This window comes from Mustela nivalis, assembly GCF_964662115.1.
Source record: "Mustela nivalis genome assembly, chromosome: 6".
NCBI lineage: Eukaryota > Metazoa > Chordata > Mammalia > Carnivora > Mustelidae > Mustela > Mustela nivalis.
The window spans coordinates 65,230,699-65,258,039 of NC_139025.1; the positions used below are offsets into that span (position 1 = coordinate 65,230,699).

A 27,341-nucleotide genomic window follows, 5' to 3' on the forward strand; every position below is an offset into this window, starting at 1 on the left:
TTTTATACTTTAAAAGTAAAATTAAATAGTCACTTTTACATAGGCTAAGATTTTTTTGATTCCTGTTTTTTCACTCATGATTAATTCCTAATCTAAATGTTGTTTCAGTGCTGCTGTGGTATGTTTGGGTTCCTTGTACAGGAAGTTGGGTAGAGTACTGGTTAACACCTTTACTGATACAGTGGGGAATATTCTTAAAGCTATGAAGAGTGCAGAGGTGAGTAACCACAAGTTCAACCAAAGATTAAAAAGATAAACTATAATTTTTATTATATCAAAAGAAAAAGAATAAAAAGTATTTTATGGTTTTGTGTTTTATGGTTTTTTGAGCCAACAGAAGTGCTTTACCTCTGGTAAGCATACATAGGTATGTATATAAATATATCCATAAATATTTCCTAGAAATATTTCTAGGAGATGTACATATCTCTTTTGTATATTAAATCTTTATTAGAAAATTAGTAATACAATTTACAATTTTGGATAAATCCAGATTGTCAAAAGCTTCAAGTATTTCTCTGGCAGACCCATCCCTGCTTCATCCTCTCGTATCACCTTTTCCCTTAATACTAGTATTACAGCAAGTGCTTGTCAGCAAGGATCCAGATACATAGTTGGTAACAACTGGGTACCTGATGGTTGGAGTGGTATTCTACCAGAACAGAAAAGAGTAAGGAGTACAGGCAGGTTGGGAAAGAGCATCGAGGATATAAGTATGACCAGGGTATGGTTGACCTTTTAGTTGTCAGAGGAATATATTCTCAGCCTTAGCCTTATTGATTTGTGATCATTTACCACTGTGGAATACCCTTTGTTTTTGTAACTGTCTCTTCATTTGTCTTCCAAGATACTGTAATTTCTTGCCAACTATAATTTCACTAATTTTTATTTTTTAAGATTTTATTAGTTATTTGAGAGAGAGAGCATGTACATCCAGGAGGAAGGGTGGAGGCAGATGGAGAAGCAGGCTTCCTGCTGAGCAGGGAGCTGATGGGGGTGTTCCATCTTTGGGATGGACTTTGGGATCATGACCTTAGTTGAAAGCAGATGTTTAACTGCCTGAGCCACCCAGGTGCCCCTTACCAATCATTTTGAAATTAAAGCATTTGTATATGTGTTTATCAAACATTTTAAATCTGTCATCCCTAGTATTGAAGGATAACTCAACACCTTTTTTTTTTTTTTAAGATGTTATTCTTATTTATTTGACAGAGAGAGACATTGAGGGAGGAGGAGTGGGAGAGGGCAAAGCAGGCTTCCCACCGAGCAGGGGACTTGACATGGGACTAAATCCCAAGACCCTGGGATCACCACCTAAGCCAAAGGCAGACATCTAATGACTGAGCCACCCAGGGGCCCCTCAGCACCTCTAAATATAAAAACAACATTCTAGTTCTTGTTCTGACCTCACCTAGAGAAGAAGTCTAGAAAACAGCTCTGAAATAATTTTTTAAAATGCTATCTAGTTGCCCACACATTTAAAAAAAAAACAAAAACTATTTATTTATTTTAGGGGGGAGAGAGAGAGAACGTTTGTGCACCTGCATGCACAAGTATATGTAGTAGGGTGGGGCAGAAGGAGAGGGACAGAGAAACTCCAAGCAGATTTCATCCTGAGCAAAGAGCTTGACACAGAGTTTGATCCTGAGACTCTGAGATAGATCATGACCTGAATTTGAAAGTTCATATATAAAATATGATAAATTTCGAGAAAAATGTAACTGATTTGGGGTGCCTGGCTGGCTCAGACAGTAGAGCACACAACTCTTGGTTTTGAGTTCAAGCACCATGCTGGGTGTAGAGATTATTTAAAAGAAAAAAAATTAAAAAAAAAAAAAAAGAATGTAGCTTATTCAAGATCTTTCAGAAGTTAAGTCCAAACAAAAAACTAGTGATCGAATCCAGTCAGTTCTAAGCAGTGTTTTGCTAGAAAACTGAAGAAAGTGATTCAGCAGAAGAGATTGTTAACATCAAAAGAGATTATAGGGCACCTGGGTGGCTCAGTGGGTTAAGCCCCTGCCTTCAGCTCAGGTCATGATCTCAGGGTCCTGGGATCGAGTCCCGTGTCGGGCTCTCTGCTCGGTGGGGAGCCTGCTTCCTCCTCTCTCTGCCTGCCTCTCTGCCTACTTGTAATCTCTCTTTGTCAAATAAATAAATAAAATCTTTAAAAAAAGAGATTATAAAATTGGGTTTTACTTAAAAGAAAATGTTTGTAAGAACTTTTATCTGCTGAGGAATGGCCATTTTAAACTTTTTTTCCCTGGGTGCCTGCGTGGCTCAATTGGTTAAGCGATGGCCTTCTGCTCAGTTGATGAACCTAGAGTCTTTGGATCAAGTCCCACACCCAGCTGCCTTCTTGACAGGAAGTCTGCTTCTCCCACTGACCTCTCTCCTCTCATGCCCTCTCTCTTTCTCTCTCTCTCAAATAATAAATAAATAAACTTTTTTTTCCTACTTAACTCTCTTAGTTAAGCTATAATCTTTTTAGGCCTCATGGTTAATGGGATTACTCTTTAAGTCTCAGAAATTTTCAAGTTATTGCTGAGGATTTTATTTCCTGCTATTTTTTATCTATATGACTTAGTAGATCAGGTACTACAACAAGTTGGAGATGACCAAAGAGCTCCCACCTTTGATTCATGCCCTTCAGTAATAGACATCATAAAGTTGGGATAAAAAGAAAGTTCAGAAGTTTCACCTTGGGCGCCTGGGTGGCTCAGTGGGTTAAGCCGCTGCCTTTGGCTCAGGTCATGATCTCAGGGTCCTGGGATCGAGTCCCGCATCGGGCTCTCTGCTCAGCAGGGAGCCTGCTTCCTCCTCTCTCTCTCTCTGCCTGCCTCTCTGCCTACTTGTGATCTCTCTCTCTGTCAAATAAATAAATAAATACTCTTTAAAAAAAAAAAAAAAAAAAAAAGAAGTTTCACCTTGAGACTCAGTTGGTTATGTCCACCTATTAATTACTCATTTTGTGCTCCTTTGGGCAAAGAAAATTAATAACATTCCTATGAAAATGATACTTGATGTTGATCTTTGTCTTCCCCCAACTTTAGTTATCTTTAAGTTATCTTTACTGGCCTTAATTTCCTGGGATATAGAAATCATTTGGGGCATTTATTAAAATATCAGTAGTATAAGCAGCAACTGTTATTTGAGTATTTCTATGTACCAGGCACTGTGGTAAATGTTTTCCCCACAAGGACTTACTTACTTCTCACACTGGCTCTGTGGGGTTCATCTTATTCTCATTTTATAGATGGAGAAATAAGTAAGAACAACTTAAAGTCACACAGGTGCTAAGGATCAGAGCCAAGATTCAGCCCCAAGTCTTTTTAAGTCCAAAGCCCAGCCTTTTGTTCTCTGAGTTAAGCTACTCAGCCCAATGAATGCTAAAATATTAATGGCTATAAAATCTTTTGAGCATTTACTATATGTCAGGCCTTATTCTCAGCATTTTGCATATAGTAACTTGTTTGATCTTCACAACAACCTGTGAGGTGGATATATCCGTTTAAATGGTGAACGGTTTTGCCCAAGGGTACCTGACTGCCAGAAGCTGACCACTTACCATGTTACCTCATTAATAGCGACCATTTATTGAATGCTTAACAACATGCCAGCCTTGTGCTAGGATTTTTTAATATAATTTCACCTAATCTTCACATCAACCCTTCGTATTTTGTTGAAATAATTTGTAGACATACCACTTTTCAAATGGTGAAACATTTCATAAAATAACAACTGTTAATGTTTCTTGATGTTAGATGGGTTGGTTAGTGTATACAGATATTGAAATATTTCACTAGTATATGAGAGAAATTGTAATGCTTAATGCTACTTTTCACAGTTAAAATTTTTTTCTTAAATTTTTTCTTTTTGGTAGTCTCAAGGTCGATATGAGATTATGCTTAGTCTGCAAAATATATTGAATGGACTAGGAGCTGCTGCTACACCTTGCCACAGGGATGTTTATAAAGCTGCTAAATCCTGCTTAACAGATAGATCCATGTCTGTTCGTTGTGCTGCTGCAAAGGTAATATGGTCTAATAAGCAGAATTTCTCAAAATAAATATAAAGAAAATTAAATTAGTATCCCTGTTAATAGGTACATGATCTCAGAGTATAATCTTGGTAGTTAGCCCATCTTACTTTAGCATAGGAGGAAACTGAGGTCCGGAGAGTTGTATGAATTTCCCAAGGTCCTCCGGACCTTGTTGGAGGGTGGGGAATTCTGGTTACCAGACTCTGAGTATTTCTTTCACTCTACTATGCTTCCTTTCTATAGTTTTATAACCTGAAGTTTACATGTAAAATTTATTTTATTTGAGAGTGATTTGTTTTTATCACGCCTTCTTTTTCTTTTTTTTTTAAGTCTAAGATTTAGGTTTTGATATTTTAATTTCTTTTGAATATGTCACTTTTTGCAAGCTAGGAAACAGAAGCAAAATAAGGCAGTTTAGTCCTCTGCAGATCTAGGCCAAGTCTTGTGATCTTCAGAATTATCATGGCCTTCCTAATATAGTTGGTCAGATAGGACAGTAGCGTTGTTTATGTTATAATTATTCTCACAACTGCTCCTAGCCAACAGATTGGTTCTAACCTACTTAGAATGGGTTCTCCTCCCATCCTCTGTGGACACATTGTTTTATAAAGTATAATTTTTATGACTTTTAATAAGTATTCATTTGTTGTCTCTGCAGTCATTATTTAGATACTTTGGATTTGTATATAATTTTTGTTAGAGCTTGATAGTTTCTATAACTTATATAGATCTGAACCTGACATTTACATTTTATTTTTCATTAATGTCTGTGTTTTTTTGTTTTGCTTTGTTTTGTTTTGTTTTCAATTAAATAGTGTCTCCTTGAACTTCAGAAAGAGGCCATCTTTATGTGGAGTACAGACTTGGATAGTGTGGCCACACTATGTTTTAAGTCCTTTGAAGGTTCCAATTATGATGTGCGGATTTCTGTTTCAAAGCTACTAGGCACAGTGTTGGCTAAAGCTATAATTTCTAAACATCCAGGATCAGGTAAAATTATATAATTATTTTCAAAATATCTATTGTAATTTATTCCCAGTTAGTTTAAACAAACACAATGTAGTATTACTACTACCCATTGTTAATTTTGAAAAGAGGCAGGATATCTTATAAACCAATTTTAGTTTATAAACATTGGTTAGGTCCCAAGATTTCGTTTTTGTTTTTTTTTTTACAGTTTTATTTACTTATTGGACAGACAGAGATCACAGGTAGGCAGAGAGTCAGGCACAGAGAGAGGAGGAAATAGGCTCCCTGCTGAGCAAAGAGTCTGACATGGGGCTCTATCCCAGGACCTTGGGATCACGACCCGAGCCAAAGACAGAGGCTTTAACCCACTGAGCCACCCAGGCGCCCCACCAAAATAAACTCTTGAAGAAATGTACTTTATTCAGTCATCATCTTTACATTATGACCTTTACTTCTGTTTTTTTTAAGTAAATTGTTAATTGTTATCCAATAATAGGCATGATCTAAATCTTGATTCTTTTTTAAGCAACATGAATTTGATTACCTATATTCGGCTTGCCATTTTCTAGGTTGGTATAAGGGAGCAGTGATGTAAATAATCCAAACAACAGGTATTTAAATTCACTGTACTTGGACAATTTGCCTTGTGTTACTTTTTATTTCTATGCTTCTAGGCAGTGAAAGATGGGGTATTTTTGAAAACAAAAGAATTTGCCTGGGTTTAATCAACAGTGTATATAAAACATTGATGAGTAACTGAAAACTTGCTTTATCATTCTGTCTCCAAAGAATAAACAATCTCACACAAATGAAAATGTGTTTGTTCCTTAGAAATTTAACTACTGAAACATCTGCGATCAGGAGTCTTAGCATCACCTGGAAGCTTGTTAGAAGTGCAGAAACTCGGGCCACACACAGTTTACTAAATCCAGATTCTCATTTGAACAAGATCTCCAGATAATTCATGTGCACATTAAAGTTTAAGAAGCATTGCTAGAGAAATTGTTTATAGTTAACATAAAGGGAGATTTTTTTTTTCCTAAAGCTAATGTTTTTAACCAGAGATGGGAGAAGACAGGAAGTACAGCATGTCTTAGTCATCTTGGAACATTATCAAACTTATAGCCCCCTCACTTTCCAACTGAGATTATAAATAAAATTTATAATAAGAAATTTTTATTTTTATTATGGTTTTTTTCTAATCTGATAATTCAGTAAGACTTTCTTATTTATTGGGAGGTAGGGGAAAGGTGAATGGGAACAGGTCAGGAAGTCACCAAAAGAACCCAAAACAGAGAAATGTTGTTCAGGACTTTTAGGAGGTTAAATCTTAAGCCACCTAAGAAATTGAAATTGGAAGAAATGTTTAATTAAATCCTTTTTCTTTTTTTCAAATATTTTATTTATGTATTTGACAGAGAGAGTGGGAGAGACCACAGCAGGGGGAGCAGCAGAGGGAGAGGGAAGCAGACTGCCTGCTGAGCATGATCCTAGGATCATGAACTGAGCCACCCAGGTGCCCCTAATCAAATCCTTTTTAAAAATGTAAATTGCATTTTTACATTGTAAAATGTAAATTGCATTTCTGTAAATGAACCATTAGCAGTAGCACACAGTTTCAGTAAAAGCAAGCAAAATGTAGAATTGCTTAAGTTATGAATGAATATTTAAATGTATATGCTTCGATGGCAGCTCTGAATTAAACTAGCGTTTTTGTAATCAGACTAAGCAAAGTGAAGAATCAGCTTCACCCACAGTAAAAATCCTTGGCCTAATCTTTTGTTAGAAGTTCTATCATCTTGCCTCTGTAAGTTTTAGCTTACAAATAATTGAGTTATGTTTGTACAACTAAAAAGTGATCTAGATACCATAATAGATTTTTTTACAGTCAGGGACTAATAACAACATAGTGCTTAATAATTCAGAAAACAAATGCAGTGGAGGTTAGCATACTCAACTACAAAAGATTATAAGTACGGAACTGAGCGATTTTCTTAGTTAAACTAACAGGTTTCAGACAGGTGATAGGTTATTCCAAGGCACTTAAAAAGCGGGGATTGAGGAACACCTGGGTGGCTCAGTTGGTTCAGCTCAGGTCATGATCCCAGGGTCCTGGGATCAAGCCCATCCTCAGGCTCACTGCTCAGTGGGGAGCCTGTTTCTCCCTCTCCTACTCTCCTTCCCCCCTATTCATGTGCTTTAAATAAATAAATAATAAATAAATTTTTAAAAGCAGGGATTGAGTATGACACTTTCTTATCATTGGAACAAGTTGCCAGGAATTTATGTGATTTTTTAATACATATAATTTAATATATATCATTCTCTCACTTTTTCAAGGATATTGCTCTAGGAAGTCTCCTCTCTCTTATACTAGCTTATACTCTCTATTGGATTACCTACAAAAACATCTTTCAGTTTCTGCCATTTTTTTTTTAAAGATTTTATTTATTTATTTGACAGAGAGAGATCACAAGTAGACGGAGAGGCAGGCAGAGAGAGAGAGGAGGAAGCAGGCTCCCTGCTGAGCAGAGAGCCCGATGCGGGACACGATCCCAGGACCCTGAGATCATGACCTGAGCCGAAGGCAGTGGTTTAACCCACTGAGCACCCCAGCGCCCCTCTGCCATTTTTAAAAGAAAAAAATGCTTGTATCTTCTCAGCCAGTTGGAGCTCCATTTCTCTTCCCTTTGCATTAAAGTTCCTCAGAAGAGTTTCTTGATAGTGTCTTTAGTTTCCCTCCAATCATATCTTTCAAACCCACTTCAGTTAGGATTTCCCCCACATTCACTCCACCAAAACTGTTTTCATTAAGGTCATCAAAGACCTCCGTGATCATTCATTCATTCATTCATTCAATAAATACTTGTTTATACTTGGGATCTTTTCTGAGCACATGGGTTATGTTATTGAACAAAACAAAAACCCCTGCCCTTTTTGAGGTGGTTTGTACTCAGCCACCTAAAGCCAGTGAGCAGTTCTCAATTGTCTCACTAGATGTTTCAGCAACATTTAAGTCAGCTGATTATCTTCCTTGTCTTTTTTCACTGTGCTTATATAACTTCATTCTCTCTTTGTTGTCCTTCTTCCTCACTAGAAATTCCTGTTTCATCTTCCTTGTTGATTCCTTATCTTTATAGAAGATTGCCTAATACTTGTTCTTTGGCAGTATGTGTATGCTTATCCTCTTGGTGATCCTATCTAATCTAATGGCTTAAATACCATTATATGTCAGGGATTATTGGATCTATATCTTTAGCCTGGGCATCAAGCTCATATCTAGCTGCCTATTTGACATCTCTTTGGGTGTTTATTTGATGTTTCAAATTAACTTTTCCTGAAGGGTATACCTGATCTCTCCTCCTCTAGAACATACACACACCTTGCTAATCTCAGTTGATACCAACTCTGTCCTTCCAGGTGTTCAAATCAAAATTTGCAAAGTCACCCATGATTCTTACCTCTCACACTCAATAGCTTCTCTACTGGACAATCTTAAAACATACCCAGAATTGGGACCCCTTGGAGAATTGGCTAATTATGGGGTTGGCAAAGGAAATGTCTGCAGATGACCTTGGAACATACTGTTGTGTCAAAAAAAATTAGGTGCTCCCCCTGGCCAGCTCTTTGAAGTTAATTCCACTGGTCAAATCCAAGACAGTATTAGAAGCAAAATTAATAATGACAAATTGATTATACCTATTAAATAAAAAGAAATCTATGAGTGCATACTGAAAGTAAGTAAATAAAGGAGAAGGGAAAGCTCTTTTTTACAATAAAATGCCAACTAATAAAGGTAGAAGGAATGATTATTAGGATAATGACCTTTTTGCAGTCATTGTAATAATTTATGCAGGTAGGAATACTCATTACATTGTTGGATGAAAGTTTGATGGGTTACAGCATATTTTTATTGTCCTAAAGTATCACCACACAAGTTACATAGTAATTATAAAAGGAAAATTGATATTTTTATAGTGAACAGACCTGGCAGACAAACCTTATTCAAGTGTTCAAGTATCCTAACACTAACATAGGGACAGACTGATCCCAAGCTGACAGTGCGTTTTGATGCTACGCATTGAGAAGGCTTATAATTACTTACATAGTTCTCCTGCCAAAAATTCTGAAGAAATACTAGACAGACTCAATTTGAGTGCTGTTGTATAAAACAACTAGTCATGCACAAACTCTTCAAAAATGGAAAAAGTGATGAGAATATTGTGAGTCTAGGTGAAGGGTACATGGGAAGTTTTTTTACTATTCTTGTAGTTCTTTTTGTGTTTTTGTTGTTGTTTTTAAAGATTTTATTTATTTGACAAACAGAGATCACAAGTAGGCAGAGAGGCAGGCTGAGAAAGAGAAGGAAGCAGGTTCCCTGCTTAGCAGAAAGCCCGATGTGAGGCTCAATCCCAGGACCCTGAGATCATGACCCGAGCTGAAGGCAGAGGCTCAACCCACTGAGCCACCCAGGCACGCCTGTGGTTTTTTTTGTAATGTGATTTTGAAACTTTTTCAAGTAAAAACTTAAAAATACATGTTTATGCAGACTACTCTGCTGCAACCACCTTGATCTAAGCCACCATCACCTTTTGCTTGAGTTACTAAATTGCTTCTAGTGGGCTTCCCTGCTTCTCCCTGTGCCCTCTTCTACAGTCTTGTCTCTGCTCCAAAGCATAGTGACAGATTATGTCACTCCTCTGCTTAGGCTCCTTCACTGGTACCTCACTTCACTTCACATCTACAAAGACCAGTGCCTTCTCTTTCCCCATGCTTACACTCTGGCCTTTCTCCTACTAAATTCCTCCATTGCTCTGTTCACATAGCTCTACTTGAACCAAGGCCTTTTTGGTCTGGGTATTTCCTCGGCCTAGAACACTTTTTCTCCAGGTATCTACATGCCTGATTCCCTCACTGTCCTCAAACTATGTTCAGATGTCACCTTTCCAAAGAATCCTTCCTTGACTACCCTATTTAAAATCACAAATACTGGGGTGCCTGGGTGGCTCAGTGGATTAAGCCGCTGCCTTCTGCTCAGATCATGATCTCAGGGTCCTGGGATCGAGCCCCGCATCGGGCTCTCTGCTCAGCAGAGAGCCTGCTTCCCCCCTCTGTCTCTGCCTGCCTCTCTGCCTACTTGTGATCTTGCTCTCTGTCGAATAAAATAAATAAAATCTTAAAATCACAAATACTTCCCCCAGTATGCCTGAGCCTGAGCTGCTCTGTTTTTTGCATTGCTTTAATCATTGTCTAGCATATTATATACTTAATCGTTTATTATGTTTATTCTTTCTTTCCTAGAATTTATGATTCATGGGGGCATGGATTTTATACTGTTATTAATGTTTTTCTTCCAAATGCCAGCATAGATTTTCGTTTGTTTCAGATGGTTATTTCCTCTTTACACTAGAGTAGGTTTTTTGTTCATCGTTTTGATTAATGGAAGTTTATTTCTCTATTGTGTATGACTTGAACCAATAATGAGAGTCAGAGCTCATGACCATCATTATTCAGAAGAATGAAAGAGAGGGAAGTGTGTATGTATGTGTGTAAGAGATCCCTAGATATTCACAGGAAGAAAGTCTACTATTTCAAACTACAAACAAACTTGAAGACACATTCTGCCCTAACTGATCTCTTGATTATTATAGCCTGAGAGCCAACTGATCATTTCAGTAATATTTTGCTTTGATCTCTTCAAAGACGAAGGATATATCAGAAGTTGTGCCTGCAGTTGAGAATTGTAAAAAATAGGATATGATGGTCACTTTATATAAGTTTCATTAAGAGTTGTAGAGCATTTGGAAATATAAAGTTATGATTTCAGCATTTTTTAGTATTTAGAAAGAATTTTTAAAGCATTTTAGACTTTAAAGCTATAAGCATTTTCATTTGTAGAAAGCAAGGGCAGTTAATGTTTTTTGTTTTAGAAGATGGTTATCCTGGGGCACCTGGATGGCTCATTTGGTTAAGCATCTGTCTTCGGCTCAGGTCCTGATCTCAGGGTTCTGGAGAGTGTGCTTCTCCCTCTCCCTCTGTCCCTTTTCCTGCTCTTGCTCTCTCTCTTTCTCTCTCTCTCAAATAAAAAAAATTTTTTTTAAGGTTAGCCTTTTAACTTCTTTGTGGAAGAGAGGGCAATGGGAACACCCCATTTGGCTCAGGTCATAATCCTGGGGTCCTAGGATTGAGCCCTGTGTTGTCCGAGCTCCCTGCTCAGCAGGGAGCCTGCTTCTGCCTCTTCCCCTGCTTATGCTCTCTGTCTGTCAATTAAATAAATAAAATCTTTAAAAAAAAAAAAAAAGGACAATAAAGCATAATTCCTAAGTAGCTTAGTCTTTAAGATGTCATTGACATACTTCAGAGTCGGCTATGATTTGACCTCTGAACCCTTGTATAACTTTTTAAATGTTAATGTGTGTAATGTCCTGTCAATTTTGCATTTTGTTTGGATTTTTAGTTTATTTTTGTTTCTATTAACGTGTTTACCAAGATCGTGCAAATCAAGGTCTTGCATTAAAATTTTAGTCTGTAAAGTAAGAATCACGTGTTTTGTTTTGTTCTTTGTTATAGCAGTTTCACGTCAAAGCATTCGCAGATTATCTCTGGAGGAAGTTCTGGAATTACTAGGAACAGGGTTTCTACGTGGAAGTTCAGGATTTCTTCGAGCCAGTGGAGATATGCTGAAAGGAACCAGTTCAGTCAGTAGGGATGTTCGAGTTGGAGTTACTCAGGTTAGAGTCACAAATGAGTATCTACGTGTAATGCTCACTGGCCTATAACAAGAATTTTAGTATCTGAATACTCTGGGCATAAGTGATACTGTGCAAGGTCATCACTCCTGCTCTCACATAAAAACAGAGATGGTAAGGCCACTCTTTGAAAGCTAGATTACAAGTAAGAAAACCTTAGTTACCCAAAAACCAATGAAATAGGGCATTATTCACCATGTGTTTTAAGTTCCTAATAATGGGAAATTTTTGTTTATTTTCTTTGAAACACAAACGTTTGTTTCTAGGCCTTGTGTGTTTAAGTGTCTTACAGTTTAATGTGTATTCCTTTGTGCTTTTGTGTGCTTGTACAGTTCAGATGTAAGGTACATGTTAGGTACATATTATTCAGTATGGGAAATACTGTATTTCCATTTTGTATGGTGTCACCTCCTAAGTAAAGATTATAGCATATAATCTAAGCCAAACCTAGGAAAAGTATCTTAAAATAAAACAACGCAGAGGGCTTTGTATTATTTTCTAAATGCCATTGTGGTTCAAAGCAAATGTGTATTTTTTTTTTAATTCACATAGGTCCTCAAAATGTTTTATAGATATTAGATTTCTTGAAAACATAAGATGTCCCAGTGTAATTTAAGCTGTATTTCTAGAAGAACAGATTACATAAGGAAACTTATGTAATCTGTCTTTGTATCTCTGGGGTGAGACCAACCATTAACAGTCATGGAAATAAAGAGCAGTGATTCATTACTGTGAAGTTTCCTTTCATATTTCTAGAACTAAATTCCCTTAGAGTTATGGTGTTGGAACATATTTAATTCTTACATTGTGTTCACGTTCAATTTGGGTTTTCTTCTTCAGAATATTGAAGAGCTTGAATCCTTTGTTCAGAGGAGCCATAGACACAGTCTCCATATTAGCTGGCTATGCTGATTATTCTGAAACTTGGTCCAGTCTGACCAAAATAAAAATGTAGCACAAATGAAATCCCAGTTGAAAGACTGTGTACTTCAGTTTGGGCTTAATAGAGATAGAAGAACACTATTACATTTATATAGTTATATAAAGTAGCTATAAATGAGGAAAGAATAAAAAAATTTTTATATATTTTGTAGAAGAGAAAATATTAATATAGAATTAAAATTATTTCATTTTGAAGATAAAATCTTTTCTTTTTTCAGGCTTACGTGGTATTTGTTTCAACATTAGGAGGAACATGGCTAGAGAAGAATTTCGCGGCCTTTCTTTCTCATGTCCTAAGCCTTGTGTCACAGTCGCACCCTAAAGCCACCCAGACTCAGACTGATGCTGTCTGCAGTCGTCGTTGTGTTTCATTTATCCTTCGAGCTGCTATAGGAGGTCTTCTTGGAGAAAAGGCTCAAATTGCTGCTGCCAAGGACATTTGCCAGGCTATCTGGAAGTTAAAGAAAGTTGTGGGTATGGATTTACTAAGATACTCTGTTTTAACAGTGCTGAAGGAATTGACCTTTTGGAAAAGCTAGACTGGTATATAATATACTAAATGAATTAAAAAAATGCTTTTGTGATAGATGTCAGTTGTTTTAGGGTAAAGTTGTCAATATATAGATGAGACATAAACTAACAAATAAGTATCATATATATATATATCTTAAAGGCTGGTGATAATAATTCCTCAGAATTCATAATCTTCCTCTAGAGGTTGATAAAATGTTTTCAGAGCAATCAGTTAATCTCAGGGGTACCTGGGTGGCACAGCCAGTTAAGCATCCAACTCTTGATTTCAGCACAAGTCATGATCTCAGGGTTGTGAGATCAAGCTCTGTCTCGGACTCCTCACTGGGCTGGGTATGGTGCCTGCTTAAGATTCTCTCTCTCCCTTTTCCTGTACCCCTCGCCCCCTTAAAAAAAAAGAGAGAGAGGGAGAGAAACAGTTCATCCCAGTTCCTGTACTATTTTAAGTCCACTCTATTTATCTTGTATACCAGTAAAGTTGGAATCTTTTTTTAGTTTTCTATACATTCTCCCTTTCAGTGCCATGTGTAATAGTAATTAAGGGATTAATGTCAGGTTGCTTGAACTGGATTCATTATTTTAGTTCAGTTCTTTCTCAGAATTGGTGCAAGTCCCCATTGTAATATTTCAGTTAACTGCCTTAAGGGTTTCATGTATAGAGAGAGGTGGTATTAATTTTTGCCTTTATATTTTCTGCTTCTAACATCTACCCCCTATAATGTATTTTAATAAAACATCGACAAGTAGTTAAATCTTATGCTTCTCTCAGATGCTGTAATGAATGAGGGTAATGTGGAAACCCGGGTTGGCTCCACAGATGTAATGGCCAGCCAGCATATGCTGGTGTGTGCTTTACAAGAACTTGGAAATCTCATATACAGTCTTGGCACCACAGCTGCACCTTTACTCCAGGATTCAAGTGCAGGTATCTATTGTTTGCGACTTGTCTGAATACCTTGTTTTTACTTTTATTCTAGAAAACTTTTTTCTGAGGAAACAAGTCTTTTTCATATAACTCATTTATTATAGATTCCACTATAGGCTTGTTAGAGATGTTTTGTAAAATAAATGTAATCAGGATTATTAAGAATATGTTTGAGTGTTTTCTTTTATAATTAAAGGTTGTTCACTAAGTCACACCTACTCTTCCCTTTCCAGAAATATTTAAGATAACATGGAAAAAAAGAAAAGCAAACCTGAACTCTTGTCTCTCATCTACAGTGAAAACATTAATTTCTATGTGCTACAAGTAATACACTTCCTCAAAGGTCCTTTCAAGCAGTCTCCATTTTCTTTTTCTTGGAAAATTAATCACTTTGAGATGATTCACATACCAAAAAGTTCATTCTTCCCATTTCCCCCTTCCCCAGCCCCTGATAACTACTAATGTATTTCCTGTCTCTATGGATTTGCCTATTATAGACATTCCATATAAATGGAATCATACAATATGTGTCTTTTATTTAATCATTTTAAAAATACAATTTTGATGGCTTTTGTCCTTTAACTGTGGTACGTATTTACTGCTGATTGAAGCTTACATTATACTTAGTTTGTAAGCTCTTTATCCCATATAATTTAGCAATCAACATGAACTGTTACATATTTTGATGAAGTTGTATACAGCAAATGTAGAATTTTATTCTTACTGGCAGTGGTACTTCACTGTATACTTAATTGGTTATTAGCCCATTGAGGATCTAGCAAAGCCTCAGTTTTGTTCAACATTTTGTTCTCAGGCAAGGGTGTTATGGTACATAGGAAGCATACTAATTATGTAGATAAAATGTGTCAAAAGAGATTTTTTTAAAAGAAGAGGATGGAGTACAGTGTGACATTTCTTTTTAAGGTGTTTTTGTTATGTATTGATAATTTTTAATTCCTAGTACCAAATGAATAATGATCTGAAGATAAAAAAGCAGAACATAGTTTATTTAGGAAATAAAATTTTTCTTTTGTGTATTAAACCAGTTTTCATATTAGAAGTAATTTTTGTATATCAAAATCATTTAGGGGCACCTGGGTGGCTCAGTTTGTTAAATGGCTGACTCTTGATTTTGGCTCAGGTCTTGATCTCAGGGTCCTGAGTTTAAGCCCCATGTTGGGCTCCAAAAAATCACTTATGATTATGTATCTTTTTAAGTCTTTTTTTCTATTCTGATTTCGCTTTTGAAAAAGATAATATATTTTATATCTCTGTTGCTTGCTTATTCTTTTGACTGTTTTATGGCTAAGTTACTTTATCTGTAGAGCTAAGTCTCTTTTGTTTTTCTGCCCTTCTAGGTCTTCTTGACAGTATCATTTCAGTTATTCAGCACCCTAGCATTGCTGTTCGACTAGCAGCAGCTTGGTGTTTACATTGCATTGCTGTGGCATTACCTTCTTACCTAACACCTCTTTTAGACCGTTGCCTGGAACGGCTTACTGTACTTAAGTCTTCACCTGAAGCAGTGACTGGCTTTAGTTTTGCCGTGGCAGCTTTGTTGGGAGCAGTGAAACACTGTCCTTTAGGAATTCCTCATGGAAGGGGCAAGGTAAAGATTTCATTCTTCACATACAATAGTGACATTTCAATTTTTTTCTAAAAAACATCATCATCTTTGTGTTTATCACCCAGTCAAAACCACACAGGACAACTTTGAGAAATCAGCTATATTACTTAATTTTTAAATACTGTCAAATGGTTGCTGTGAAAAACAAAGGGATAGTTAAAAATGTCTTATCCACACTTAAACAGGAATGGTTTCTGTGCTTTTTATTGGAAATATCTCCATTTAGTAACAGAATTTGTTCTTGGGGTTGTGAGTTTGAGCCCACATTGGGTATACAGATTACTTTTAAAAATGAATAAATTAATAAATAAAATTGCATTGTAAAAAATAAAATAACATTGTAGAGGACAGAGTTGCAAAGAGCTATATAACTCTAAAATCAAGAAAGTTAAGTAAAAGCCCCATATGTTAAATTTGAATGGAAAATGCCACTACGAACTGATCCCCCCCACCCCAAAAGTACTTAAATCCCCACTCTGTCCAGTGACAAGACCTAAAGCAGTGACAACTTAGTAGTAAGGAAAAGCCCTAGTGCCCAGATTATGGGTCTAAACACCATTTTATGCAAAAGGGAATTAAGGCTCCATGAAGGAATGGCTGGTTCCAGATCTGGGGCGGAAAAGGCATAGTGTAAACCTGAAATATCTTGTCATGGCGGAGAATAAGGAAGTCATCATCCTGTGTTCATTTTAAAAGCATATAAAAAGTAACTCAAGGGTCTCCCACTGACCAAAGTGGGATAATGTGCACATCAAAAATTAAAAAATAAAAGAAAAATGGCAACAGTGGATTGCACAAATAGGAATTGTGAGTTATCAGAGAATGTTGTTTGACAGTGAAAGCCTTTGTAACCTAGGCCTTAAACACATATAAGTACTTTTGTTTTAAGGTTTTACTCATTTATTTGAAAGAGAGCAAGTTGGGAGGTGGGGAGAGTGAGCATGAGCGAGGGAAGGGGCAGAGGGGGAGAAAGAAGCAGACTCCCCACTGAGCAGAGATCACCCTGAGCTGAACACAGATACTTAACCAACTGAGCTGCCCAGGCGCCCCCATATATGTACTTCTTAAGAATTAAATCACCAGGGGCCCCTGAGTGGCTCAATGGGTTAAAGCCTCTGCCTTCGGCTCAGGTCATGATCCCAGGGTCCTGGGATCGAGCCCCACATCAGGCTCTCTGCTTGGCAGGGAGCCTGCTTCCCTTCCTCTGTCTCTCTGCCTGCCTCTCTGACCACTTGTGATCTCTGTCTGTCAAGTAAATAAATAAAATCTTAAAAAAAAAAAAAAAGAATTAAATCACCATTCCTTGCTTTCTCACTATCACTCCTACATCATTGTTAGTATTATATCTGCCATTTAGCTTTTGCAGAAGAATGTACCATTACTTCAGAAGCTGTAAAACTACTTTTTGAGTATTGCCAATGTCACTTGAGTAAGGTGATTGACAGCTAACATATTCTGTCATATGTTTCTAAGCGAAGAATTGCCATTGCATGTATTTAATTAGATTTAATATCCTCAGATCATACTTGTTAGGCAGAAAGGATTGGCTTATTTTATCCTTGTTTTTATTGAGTGTTATTCATTGATTATATTGGCTTCAAGTAGTCCTAAGTTAGTAGTAAGTTGATTGGTTGTTTTAAAATACACTAGCCTTCCTGTTCAGAAAATTTATGTGCTAACTCATAATACTTGCTACTTTTCTAGAGGTGTTTGGTAACAGAGATGTTTTCCCAGACATAGTAGATGCCTCTTGGACTCTGTACTATATAAGCATGCATTATCCGTAACATATGAAATAATCTGGTTTTTCCTCTTTTATTTTGCCTGTTTCATACACTTTTAAAGTATAGAGTCCCACTCTACTGTGAAACTCACTTCAATGTGAAACTATTTTAAGGACTTTTAATCTCTGTAGTATACTGCCTCTAGAAAGATTATCAGACATTCGAGTATCAAAATGGAATGCAAATTTTTAATAAGAGAGATACCTGGGATGCCTGGGTGGCTCAGTTGGTTAGGCATCTGCCTTTGGCTCGGGTTGTAAACCTGGAGTCCTGTGATTGAGTTCTAAATTGGACTCCTTGCTCAGTGGAGAGCCTGCTTCTCCCTCTGCCTACCACTCCTACTGCTTGTGTTCTCTCTCTCTCTCTGACAAATAAATAAATAAGATCTTAAAATAAATAAATAAATATTAAAAGAGTAGATTCCTATAAGAAAACTTTCTCTGGTAATTTCAGATTTAAGATAATTGTTTATAATTGAAAGTAGATTCAAATTCTGTGCACCTTGACTTGAACAGTTGTACAATGTCATCATATGTGCTCTACAAAGAATTACAGGGTTGCTGTATACAACCCTGTATGCCAGTATTTAACCTTGAAACTTAACTTTATTTATAGTTTTCTCTGATATTGTCCTATGATGTAGTCTACATGAATGACAGTCCTTTATTAATTATATTTGTTATATGTAAGAGTTCATTTTTCAAGAGATTATTAATTGCTGTCTTTTATCCAGTAACCTATAAATTGATATGCTTCTTTATCTTATTCTTCCATATATAAATAGATTATTATGACATTAGCAGAGGATTTGCTGTGTTCAGCTGTACAAAACAGTCGTCTTTCAGCTCAGCGCACACAATCTGGATGGCTGTTGATTGCTGCTCTGATGACATTAGGTAACAACAGTCCTGTGGAAGGTTTACATGACTATGAAGTACTTTGTGTTTTCTGAATGTAAAATACTGTAATGCATGATTTGTGGAGACTTAATTTTTAGATTGGTTCCAGAATTTAACTATCCATGCAAACATTTTTCTGTTAGCAGTCACCTTAGGAAGCCATGTACTTACTCCATCCCTCAGGATGTTTTCAGATCTCCTTTTTTGAAAGTCTTTTCTTTCTTTTTTTTTTTTTTTAAGATTTATTTATTTATTTATTTGACAGAGAGATCACAAGTAGACAGAGAGGCAGGCAGAGAGAGAGAGAGAGAGAGAGAAGCAGGCTCCCTGCTGAGCATAGAGCCCGACATGGGACTCGATCCCAGGACCCCGAGATCATGACCTGAGCCGAAGGCAGCGGCTTAACCCACTGAGCCACCCAGGTGCCCCTGAAAGTCTTTTCAAAACCAATTTATGGGGCGCCTGAGTAGTTCAGTGGGTTAAAGCCTTTGCCTTTGCCTTGGGTCATGATCCTAGGGTCCTGGGATTAAGCTCCAATTGGCTCTCTGCTCAGCAGGGAGCCTGCTTCCCCCTCTCTCTCTCTGCCTGCCTCTCTGCCTACCTGTGATCTCTGTCAAATAAATAAAATCTTTAAGAAAAAAAAAAAAACAATTTATGAGCCTTAGGTGGGTTAAGCCAATTTGATCACCTTTCATGTTTAACTCTGAATGACTTTGACTTTTCCAAAAATCATTGACATCCATCCTCAGAAAAAAAAATCTCCGCAATGTAAGGGTGGGCAGGAGAACATACCATACATAGACTGTATGTGACTCACAATTGTATGATTATTTTAAGAACTGGTAATGCCAGTAAGGTAATTGAATGGGATAGGGCTCACTGAGTTATATTTATTAAAACTCAGTAATTATTTTATGGTCATGACTACTATATTTATATCCTATAACTTTGAAACTCATTTTTATTGCTTTATTAAAGTTATATTTGAAATCTATTTTATAATTGTATCATTTATTGCCAAGATATAAAACTGACTAAATTTAACCAGTAAATCATTTTGACACACACCTCTGAAGTAATTTGGTTTAAAAGGAGCTTAAATTAAAATAAACAGTCATAATTGAAGAACCACTTTAAATATTGTTCTTGAGATGATTAAAGAGGTTTATTGGACTGTATTTGAGTTCAGCCTGTGAGCCAAATTTGTCTTGCCAACTCTTTTATACAGCCTCTAAGCTAAGAAGAGTTTCTACATTTTTAATGGTTTAAAATTTGGACCCTGGCATAGGTTATCATTTCACAAAGTGATGGGAATAATATGGTCGAGCCTTTATTTGCTTTTGGCTGGGTGTGTCATGCCTGCCATATTGATGATCTTGGTTAATTAAAGGAGAAAATAAACTACTTAATAAATGCAGTATTTCAAAGAATAAAATTTTTCAGAACAAATTAATTCCAGCAGAAGAAGAGTACAAGAAATCCCTTCTCTTTTAAAGAAAGAGATTGGGGGCACCTGGGTGGCTCAGTGGGTTAAGTGTCTGACTTTGGCTCAGGTCATGATCTCAAGGTCCTGGGACTGAGTCCTGGATCAGGCTCCCCACTCAGAGGGGAGTCTGCTTCTCCTTTTCCCTCTGCCCCTCCCCCCGCCCATGCAGGCACTCTCCCTTTCTCTCTTTAAAATAAAGTCTTTGGAAAAAAAAAAGATTAGTACGTATTTTATTGTATATTCATAATCAATGTACAAAAAAGGATTAAAATTTTAAATTAAATGTTTTGGGGCACCTGGGTGGCTCAGTCAGTTGAGCATCTGACTTTTGGTTTCAGCTCAGGTTATGATCTTAGGGTCCTGAGATCAAGCCTCGTGTTGGGTTCAGGCTCTGCGTTCAGCATGGAGTCCACTTGTTCCTCTCCCCATGCTCCTCCCCCTTCTCATTCACTCTCTCTTTGGAATAAATAAATAAAATACCTTTTTTTTTGTTTTTTAATTAATGCTTTGGGGCACCTGGGTAGCTCAGTCAATTAAGTATCTGCCTTCAGCTCAGGTCATGATTCTTGGGTCATGGGATTGAGCCCCACATTGGGCTCCCTGCTCAGTGGGGGACTTGTTTCTCCTGCTTCTACTTGTGTTTTCTCTTTCTCTAACTCACTCACTCTCTCTCTCTCTCAAATAAATGAATACAATCTTTAAAAAAATTTTAATTTCATTTTGACACACACTTTAAAAAAATTTTAAAGATTGTATTCATTTATTTGAGAGAGATCACAAGTAGGTAAAGAGGCAGGCAGAGAGAAGGAAGCAGACTCCCCACTGAGTAGGGAGCCTGAAGTGGGACTCTTTCCCAGGACCCTGAGATCATCAGCGTAACAACTGAGCCACCCTGGTGCCCATAAAATGTTTTTACTTACTCTGTCTTCATGGGCTTTATTCTCTTGTTATGCATTATTACTTCCCTTTATTATCCAGTTTTAGAATATGTTGCTAGTAACCTAGCAACTTTCAAAGGGCATCAGTGATGTTTTTGGTCATAAGTGTCATTATGAACTCATAGATTTTTATATATTTATGTGTTTCAGTCCATTGCAGTAATTAATGCCTTTTGATCCTCAATTGTCTCATCAGTAGAAGTCCCTTAGTGCTGGTTCATGTGTTCTTTTAACATGAACCTGATGTTCTTTTATAACGTGTTTTTTGGGATTTTTTTTGTTTTTTTTTTGTTTGTTTTTTGGGTTTTTTTTGGCACGATAAAATGTCTCAGCTTTTAGATTTCCTGCCCTAGGCTTGCAACCAGTGTTTTTCCAGGGAGTCCTCATACTTCTTTATGGGAAATAATATGTAGATGACAATCTGAATGCTTCATTAATTTTTGCCTTGGAGTTTTAAAAGCTTTTTTGCATTTTCACCATTTCCTTTACCATTTACAGTTTTCATCATTTAAAATATATTCACTATGCTGAACTAACATAAACTCAGACCACATTCGAATCTATTCCTCAGATTTTTTAAGCTTTTTTGCTACACTTCGCACTTTATCTGATACCACCTGAAACAACTTGGATTTACCTATATATCTCTACATGTCTTACAGATTTGTGGGTAGCTCATAAAGTTTATGGTTTTTATTAGGTATGTTATTTCTGGAGTGAATAAACTTATTCTCATTTGTGTTTTAACTCTAATTACTATACACACATTTTTATTTAAGTTAGTTCATACATGTCTCTTGATTTTGACATCTTGATCCTTTGTGGGAAAGAGTTACTACACCATTCACTATTGAATTAGTGTGATATCTTAAGGGTTTAATGGCAGATATTTACGAAACTTAACTATGGATATTTTCAGTGACTGCATTTTTTTTAACAGACAAAATTTTCCTTTCAGAATTGCCTCTGTCCTAACAGCCATTCAGTATATATGAATATGTATGTGCATGCACACATACATTCACATATACAAACCTTATGGTCACTTATTCTTAATGGCCTTATTTTGATTTCCTGTAATTATTTATTTATTATAATTTATTTCTAATTCTAGGGGTTTATTTATTTAATATTTATAAGATTTATCTATCCATTTAGAGAGAGAGTGAGAGAGCACCAGCACACACACGAACTGCAGAGGGAAATAACCATCAAGCAGACTCTGCTGAGCATGGAGCCCAACGTGGGGCTTAATCCCATCACTTTGAGATCCTGATGTGTGAGCCAAAACCAAGAGTTGGAATGCTAAACTGACTGAGCCACCCAGATACACCTAAGGGTCTTTTTAGTACTGCCTTAAAGGAAGTAGGAAGTAGTGAGCAAAAAGCGTTGAATTACTCTTATTTTGAATTACACTGTAGGAGTTAGCATATGGACTCTTCTTAAAAAGCAAGCCAAGGGAAGAAAAACAAAGCAAGTCAGAGGAAAAATGGAGAAATTAATTTTATTTTAATCTACTATAAATTGCCTGAATAAGAAAAGATTTGTTTGCAGTTGCCCTTTCATTTTGCCATTACCTTATCCTATAGTATGCAAATTGGGCAAATTTTAAATGGTAATTGCATAATGTCAAACACTGATATATAAACTCATAAAAACTTCAGAAAGGGTCTAAAGAGGTAAATGCTCCATTTATAAATTTATAAATTTATAAATCTCCATTTATAGATGACAAAATTAAGGTACAAAGAGGTTAAGTAACTTATTCAAGTTTACATAGTTAGTAAATAGGTAGACCAGGGTATTAACCTAGGTGGTCTTCTTCCAGAGCCCAGTGCAGTTAGTTCTATACATGTTGCTTTACTACAGAAGAAAAACATACGGTTGGCACAACATAGAAATTAGAATAATGAGTACTTATAAAGATAACCCAGACTTGTAATGAAAAAAACTTTGGGAGAAAAGCTGTGAGTTTTTTATACTTACTAGTTTTTCTTTTTTCTTAATTGATAATACTGTCAAATAAAAATACTGTCATTGTACATTGCCTTTCATTACTGAGTTTGTATATTCATGATCTCTTAGTTCATAAATGTTACTGACCTGAAATCTTTTTAAAAAAAATTTTCAGGGGCACCTGGGTGGCTCAGTCAGTTAAGCATCTGCCTTTGGCTCAGGTCATAATCTTGGGGTCTTGCAATCAAGCCCTGTTGGGCTCTCTGCTCAGAAAGGAGTCTGCTTCTCCCTCTCCCTCTGCCTCTTCTGCATGCTCATGCATGCACATTCTCTCTCTCTCTCACTCTCAAATAAATAAATAAATCTTAAAAGAAAAAAAAGTCATACCATGGATACGAGGCCTAACTCTTTAAAAAAAAAATTCAAGTCAGATGTACCACATCTGATTTTTGGTCTGGAACAAGTTGCTATCAAACGTTAATATTACTTTCGGTATACAATGATACTTTTTTACCGAAACAATAGTACCTTGGATTTACATGATACAGTATAGTTTTTCAGGGTACTGTAAAGTATGCTCTATCATTTGGACCTGACAAAACCTTGGAGACAAGAAGTGTAGGTGGTGCAAGCTTCATTTTGTAGATAAGAAAAACTGAATCTCCAGGTCACAGCCCTACTGGAAGAGCTGACCCTAGAGTTCTTTGCGGTTCTTGTTTTTCTTTTTATTATTATTATTATTATTATTTTATTTTGTTTTTCCTCCCTGTACTCCACAGTGCCTTCTTCAGGTAACAATTCTTTCAGTAGTGGTACATTTGTTGTAAACAGAAGGTAAGAAAAAGAGAAAATTGCAATAGTGGATTAAAATATTATTTTACAAGGGAAGTTCTTGCTTACTGAGTTTTTAAGAGTAACATTTGGGGTTTTTATAAGTGATAAGTTGAATAAATTACAGGTCCTGCAGTTGTCAGTCATCACCTTGCTCGACTTCTCCTATTGTGGAAGTGTGTCTTTCCACTGTCTCCTAAAGATCTAGAAACAGAAAAGAGCCGAGGAGATTCATTTACATGGCAGGTAACCCTGGAAGGACGAGCTGGTGCACTCTGTGGTAGGTATAGTTTAGTCTTTGTTTCTCCCTTTCCTTTGGCTTTTTCCCACTCTTTAACTTTCCACATATTTATATCTTTTAATGGCAAAAATATCTACTTATGGTGGTTTTTATAATTGGACATAATTAGTGATTATAACAGATACATGATAAACCAAATTTTTAGAATTCCTGATCCTGATTCTTAGATGTAGTCTAGTTGAGAACTCTCAAGATTGTTCTGTCTTAAGCAGGCATCCAAGAAATATTAGACTTGGATTTAATTAGCATTAATTAAGTATAGTTTCCATTTAGTTTTTTATATATGAAAGTTGTACCCTTATATAATATATGAACCATTAAAAAATAGTATCTACCATGAATATTTGAACTAAGGAATTGGTGTTTCTGGAAAGACATGGAAACATTGGTTTTGGTTTTATTTGTTTATTCATGGCATTTTTATTCTTAAATAAAACAATTTTGAAATTAACCTTGAAACTCAGTCTAATTTTAAAATGCTCATTTTATTCTACATATGAAATAACTCCTTATAAAAAATAATGTGTTTCAGGTAACATCTGCAAGAACCTAACAATGCTGGCGAAAATGCCATCATGGTTCTGCAGAATTAGTGTAGAACTGGCAGACTTGAGGTTTTAAGCTAATTTATTCTTCTACTTCTGAGCTCAGGGGTTGAGTAAAACCCCAAAAAAGCAACATTTTGTTAACTTGGTTGTTGATTTCTTTTAGTGATTTAGTGATTCTAGAAACTGTTTTTTTACCTTGATTAGACGTAAAAAAACATTAGCCTCCTTTTTATGCTAGAGTTTCATGATTTTTTTTTAGCACATTTCTTTATTCCTCTAATAAAAATGCAAATGCTGTACCATTAATGAGTGCTTTTTTCATGGTTCATTACATTCTGTGAAGTAAAAGTCTATTCTATTTTTCAGCTATCAAGAGTTTTGTTTCCCACTGTGGTGATCTCCTTACTGAGGAAGTAATTCAGCGTCTTCTTCCACCACTTCCTTGTGCTGTGGATTTGCTAATTCAGTAAGGATCTTCTATTTAGATTTGATAATAAAAAAAAATTTTAATAGCAATCAGGTATCCTCTGATCATGTAATATATGTGTAATACATTAATAAGGCCAAGTTTCTATGGTTGGTGAATGATTTTCCTATTGCAGTCGAAGGCACACATTTAGTTACATGGTTTTTTTTTTTTTTGTTGGGAAAAAATGCATATTAAAGGGGAAGCAAAGTTACTTGGTGGTTATTGTATCTTCCAAACAGTCAGATTTAACCAAGAAATTAAATATTAAGCCTGTTAACCTTTTTAGGTATGCGTCTTATTGGTTTGTTAGTGTTATTCTGTGTTTGTAAGAACCAGATGATTGTTAACAATTTTAGTTTTTTTGTTTCTATATTTCATAATTTTGACTTATATGCTAAGAAAACAGAGAAAATCTAATTTATGTCATGAGCATTTGTAATTTCCAAATTAACGTATAGTTTTTTAAAAGGTAATTGTATAAAATTGAGTATATTACAGAAAAATAAATCAAAATATAGCTTATATAGTATAATAAAATGAACACCTGTGCACCAACACAACTAGAGCAGAGGTTAGTAAATGTTTGCTGTAAAGGACCAGATTTTAAACATCATAAACTTTTGCAAGCCATGTAGTCTCTATTACATCTACTCAGCTCTGTTGTAGCTCAAAAGCAGTCATAAATAATCTGAAAATGAGTGAATGTGGCTATGTTCCAGTAAAACCTGATTTACAAGAACAGACAATGGGCCAGATTTAGCTATCCTTAACTAGAACATTAATAATACTATTGAAATTATCTGTGAGTTCCTGTCTAATACCATTCTTCCCACTTTATTCTTAAGGTGATCACTCTCCTGATTTTTGTCATTCCCTTGCATTTTTAAAAAGTGCATCCCTTATATATGTTTCCCTAAAGAGTGCATTGTATAGTTTCACTTGGTTTTGATCAGGTATATGGTATATTGTTTCGGAGACTTTTGATCAGGTATATGGTATATTGTTTCTGAGACTTTTTTACTCATCATTGTTTGTAAACTTCATGTATGAGTAAGTTTGTTCATTAGTTTTGGTTGCTATATAGTATTTAATTGGGTGTGCATATAGCAACTTACCTACTTCTGTCATTGAAATATCTAAATATATATTTTTATTATGTATTATATAACCAAATATATATATTTTCCAAAATTTTTGTATGTTTCTGTCAATAGTATATATGAGTGCCCTTTGATCCACTTCTTCACTAACACTCAGATATCATTTCTGGCCCATCCAGGAGGTATAAATTGATATCTCATTATGATTTTAATTTATATACTGATTCCTGATTATTTGTCATTTTATATATTTATTAGTTCTCATTATTTCCCCTTCTAGGAATTCCCTGTTTATGCATCTCTTTACCTATTTTTAGATAAAATAGTTTTGAATTAACAGACATTCTTTTTTTTTTTTTTTTAAAGATTTATTTATTTATTTGACAGACAGAGATTACAAGTAGGCAGAGAGGCAGGCAGAGATAGAGAGGAGGAAGCAGGCTCCCTGCTGAGCAGAGAACCCGATGGTGCTCAGCAGGAAGCCTGCTTCCTCCTCGCTCTCTGCCTGCCTCTCTGCCTACTTGTAATCTCTGTCTGTCAAATAAATAAATAAATTTATTTATTTATATAAAATATATATAATATGTACTATATATTATATATAATTACATAAATTATATAAATATATAATTATATAAAATATAATTTTTATTATGTCTTTTAAAATAAATAAATAAAGTACATATTACATTTCCTTAATTGTTCTGACTATTCAAGGTCTGGTTTAGGGGATTTTTTTGCTTGTTTATTAATTAGATTTATTCCTAATGATTTTCACAATATATCTTTATCTTCAAATTTTTTGGCATAAAGTTCTTCATAGTATTCTCTTACCTTTTTCATCTCTGCCTTTATCTGTCATGTCCCTTTCTCCCTTCCCATTGTTTTCACTATGCCTTCTGTTTTGTTTTTCCTGATCCATCTCTTGAGTAGTGTATAATTTTCCTAATAGAGACTATGGCTATAAATTTCCTACTAAGGTTCCAGTTATTAAATTCCTTTTTTTTTTTTTTTTAAGATTTTACTTATTTATTTGACACAGAGAAAGATCACAAGTAGCCAGAGAGGCAGGTGGAGAGAAAGGGGGAAGCAGGCTCCCTGCTGAGCAGAGAGCCCGATGTGGGCCTGGATCCCAGGACCCTGAGATTATGACCTGAGGCGAAGACAGAGACTTTAACCCAGTGAGCCACCCAGGCGCCCCTAGTTACTGAATCCTTAAAGTAATGCTACTCATTTTTTCATTTTTT

The 27,341-nt window shown here is 35.8% G+C and overlaps 1 protein-coding gene and 1 long non-coding RNA gene across 22 annotated transcripts in view; one reads left to right on the forward strand and one right to left on the reverse strand.

Annotated features, from left to right (window-relative positions):
• Nucleotides 1–27,341, forward strand: part of HEATR5A (HEAT repeat containing 5A) — a 113,169-nt gene that overhangs the window by 18,041 nt on the left and 67,787 nt on the right. For 12 of the 21 annotated variants that reach the window (XM_082737907.1, XM_082737896.1, XM_082737897.1 and 9 more), the window contains 10 exons: nucleotides 109–217; nucleotides 3,881–4,030; nucleotides 4,855–5,029; nucleotides 11,579–11,739; nucleotides 12,918–13,173; nucleotides 14,000–14,155; nucleotides 15,514–15,764; nucleotides 18,351–18,462; nucleotides 23,804–23,956; nucleotides 24,892–24,991. In XM_082737907.1, coding sequence (XP_082594033.1) covers nucleotides 109–217; nucleotides 3,881–4,030; nucleotides 4,855–5,029; nucleotides 11,579–11,739; nucleotides 12,918–13,173; nucleotides 14,000–14,155; nucleotides 15,514–15,764; nucleotides 18,351–18,462; nucleotides 23,804–23,956; nucleotides 24,892–24,991 — 1,623 coding nt within the window. The remainder of the gene's footprint in view (nucleotides 1–108; nucleotides 218–3,880; nucleotides 4,031–4,854; nucleotides 5,030–11,578; nucleotides 11,740–12,917; nucleotides 13,174–13,999; nucleotides 14,156–15,513; nucleotides 15,765–18,350; nucleotides 18,463–23,803; nucleotides 23,957–24,891; nucleotides 24,992–27,341) is intronic. The other 9 variants (XM_082737908.1, XM_082737913.1, XM_082737895.1 and 6 more) reach the window with 2 other exon arrangements.
• Nucleotides 1,805–3,883, reverse strand: LOC309868281. The gene is made up of 2 exons (XR_014313618.1): nucleotides 2,925–3,883; nucleotides 1,805–2,698 (listed from the first exon to the last, which is right to left on the reverse strand). It is a non-coding gene; the product is annotated as an uncharacterized lncRNA (long non-coding RNA).